General features: G+C 40.4%; 1 protein-coding gene across 1 annotated transcript; it reads left to right on the top strand.

Annotated features, from left to right (window-relative positions):
- The first annotated feature begins 1553 nt into the window (after positions 1–1553).
- On the top strand, positions 1554–3422 carry LOC128870096 (piggyBac transposable element-derived protein 3-like). The gene has a single exon (XM_054112696.1). It carries the CDS (start codon positions 1554–1556, stop codon positions 3420–3422), a length of 1869 nt encoding a protein of 622 aa, XP_053968671.1.
- The last annotated feature ends 260 nt before the right edge of the window (positions 3423–3682 follow it).

Raw genomic sequence — 3682 nt, 5'->3', positions numbered from 1 at the left:
CCCGCTTTTTCACTGCGGGGAATATCTAAATTGCCTCCACTGAGTCCACGGCGACCCTTTTACCACCTATAAACTGCTCAGTAAGCAGTTCCTATTAGAGTGCTATTGCAGGTTAAACCTTGCAGACACATGCTTAAGCCAGAGCCGCCTTCTAGGCACGTCAGGAGACACCTATTAAACCACGCCGACGAGATACAGGACAAAACGAATAGCCATTTACTAGGCCAGACAGTGTTTAAACAGACAATAAACGACATTCATCGGGAGACCGCCAACTCCTTCCGTCTGCCGACCGCCCTAATCGGAGTCCAACCACCAACTACAGAAAATAAAGGGCTTCAGCTTCCCCATACGACCCGCGTAACAGTGACACAATTACGTTCTGGATATTGTAGCAGGTTAAACTCGTGCACGTAGCTCAATAACAGTCGAAAATACTTCTGTTGTAGCCGAAAGTGTTAAAGAAATCCCAGGTTTGTCCATTTCTCCAAATGCATGAAAATGATCCGGAATTCCATCAAAAATTTATCTGGAGTGACGAGGGCCATTTCCACCTCGGTGACTCAACAAGCAAAATTTTCGGATCTGTGGCTCAGAAAATTGTTAAAAGCCTTTCTATCCTCAACGTATGACTGGTGCGGTTTATGGCCCGGCAGAGTCATTGGACCTTACTTTTTCGAAAATGAAGCTGGAGAACAGTTACGGTGAATGGATTGCGCTATCGAGAGATGATTAACGATTTTTTATGGCCGGAATTGGATGGTATTGGTCTGGACAACGTTTATTTTCAACAAGACGGTGCTACGTGCCACACAATCAACGAAACCATTGATCTTTTATCAGAATAACACCTCTTATTGGAAAACCCTTTATTACTGCTACAACAACAACAACAAAAACAACAACTATGGGCTTGCCTTAATAAATGTTTTGCTTAAGGGGTTATATGCAGTTCGAATTTTCAAAAAATCGGTTTTTTTTATTTTTTATTTCTTATGTACATGTACTTAAGAATACACACAGAAAACTTAATATCGTTTCGTCGAATATTTTCGAGGTTACACGCAAAACAAAACAAATTACAGTATGTAAAGTGCTTTTCAAACTTTAAACGCGTTAGCCTCAAAATGGTGTTTTCAAAGTCGGTGACCAACATTATTCGAAAACGGCTGAACCGATTAGTCTCAAATTTTAACCCGAGCTTCTTAAATATATTTTTCAGTAATTAATAGAAGATTTTTTCTCACCTATAAATATGTTTTTTTAACAATTTAACACTCATAACGAAACATCGGTCAAAATGACCGATAGTGAATTTCGTGCTGGAATAGTGGCTAAACTGCTTGACCTTGACAGCTGCCCCTCCTCCTACCTTCCTCCCTCCCCCTACCATCGCCACTGAACAGGTTTTCATTTAGTTGGCGTGACGCTATTGTCTTGTGCACATCCCAAGTTCGATTTCGGTCGGTCAGATTTACCGTGTGTTTCGCTTACCCGCTGGTGACTATACTTTTTTAGTTATAAACTGTAACATTTCACACTTTTATCATAAAATGGCTAGTCGTGATTTCAGTAGAAGTGTACGGCCTACTGACCCGGACTTTGGTGATCGGATTCAAAGGTTGATGGCTAATGCAGACAGTGATAACGATAGTGATTTCAGCGTGATCGACGATTCAGATGCCGATCCGGACTTTGTCATCTCAGACCACGAGGACCAAGTCATACCAGGAACACCTAGTTCTTCAGAAAGTGAAGAAGATGATATTGTGAATCTACATAATAATGTGGACAACATAATAAATGCAGTTGCTGAAGGAATTGATCATCTTCCTGAGTACTTTTTGGAGCGAATGAAAAAAAATGAAACCGGGCCTCCAAATGCATGGAAAAGTGACCCACCTCCAAGAAATTTACGAACTCCAGCCAGAAATATTATTTTGACTAGACTACCAGCAATGAGACCAACTGCAAGATCTTTAGGCAACAATCCTGAAAAGAAAGAAGTCTGGAAACTATTTTTTGATGACGATATCATTTCGAAAATAGTTACACATACTAACATCAAGTTGGCAAGTGTTCGGTTGAATCTTTCAGCAAATACTAATCAAAGCAACTACCGAGACACTGACATGGAAGAAATTCAAGCTCTCATTGGCTTGCTACTACTGGCATCGGTTCTTAGATCAAATGATGAGAAAATGGAATCCCTTTTCACTAAAGATGAATGCAGTCGCCCAATATTTCGTGCGACGATGTCTGAAAAGCGCTATGAGATACTCATGGGATCGTTGCGATTTGATGATGCACAAACACGTGCCCAAAGAAGAAATGATGATAAAGCTGCTGCTATTTCCGAAATATTTTACAAAATCATTTCAAATAGCCAGGCAGCTTACAGCCCATCTGAGTTTGTAACAGTAGATGAGATGTTGGTTCCCTTCCGAGGGCGTTGTGCATTCCGAGTCTACATGCCTAAAAAACCTAAAAAATATGGCATAAAGGTGATGTGTCTGACAGACGCCAAGACGTCATATCTAGTGAATGCCTACATCTATACTGGTAAAAACAGCGATGGCGAAGGATTGAGTGAAAAGGAACAAGAGATGCCGGTAGCTGTTCAATCTCTTACAAGATTATGTAAAGTTATTGAAGGCAGCAAACGCAATGTTACCGCCGATAATTGGTTTACCTCGTTGGATGGTGTGGAGCAACTTGGAAAAATGAAACTGACATACGTGGGCACTGTCAGAAAGGACAAAAGAACTATCCCTGAAGAGTTTCAAGCCTGTCGAAGACGGCCTGCTGCCTCTACACTGTATGGCTTTCGAGGAGAAATGACACTCTTATCTTTTGTGCCAAAACAGAACAGATCAGTTTGTCTCATATCTACGTTTCACCATTCCATTGAAACAAATCAGAACAAGAAGAAACCTGAGGTGATTAGTTTCTACAATGAAACAAAGTCAGGGGTAGATGTACTGGACATGAAGTGTGCAGTGTTTACTTCCAGCCGAAAAACTAGAAGATGGCCGCTTGCAATGTTTTATCGCCTAGTGAACATTGCCAATGTCAACAGTTTCATTGTGTATATGAGCTACTCCGGCACTCAGATGACAACCAGATTTGAGTTCACAAAGCGTTTAGCCCATGAGCTGATTGTTCCGCATCTTCAGAAGAGGCTTGAAGGTGTGGTAAATCTTCCACGGGACTTGACTGTTGACATCAAGAAGATCCTCGGTGATAATCCAGATCCTCTACCAGCTGCAGGTGCTCTTACCGACCGATTGGAGAAGCGGAAAACCTGTGGGAAATGTCCGCCAAGCAGTGACAGGAAGACACAACACAAGTGCTTCAGATGCAATGTGCCAATCTGCGGTAGCTGTCAAATCCGGTCCTGCTTTGAATGTGCCGCTTTGTGAAAGATTTGTTGAAAAGTGAGTAAAGTACAGTAATATGTAAAAATGTTATGTCGTTCACATGATTAGACTGAGTTTCTACAATATGCTTCAATTTATAATTTGTATTCAAGCTTTATAGGTTTCGTTAATTTCAGTTTCATGTTTTTTTTAATGATTGACATGTCAATTATGTAAAATAAAAACTTTTTTTGATTGTAAATGCTTAATAATTATTGTAGTACCTTATTATTTACCTCATTTTAACTGAAAAAAAAACATAA

This window comes from Anastrepha ludens, chromosome X, assembly GCF_028408465.1.
Source record: "Anastrepha ludens isolate Willacy chromosome X, idAnaLude1.1, whole genome shotgun sequence".
In the NCBI taxonomy this organism is placed as follows: Eukaryota; Metazoa; Arthropoda; class Insecta; order Diptera; family Tephritidae; genus Anastrepha; species Anastrepha ludens.
The sequence above is the reverse complement of the archived record's forward strand: the minus strand, read 5'-3'. Positions and strand labels throughout refer to the sequence as shown.

Coding starts and splice junctions, on each gene's coding strand:
- LOC128870096 (XM_054112696.1), top strand. CDS start 1,554: ATGGCTAGTCGTGATTTCAGTAGAAGTGTACGGCCTACTGACCCGGAC.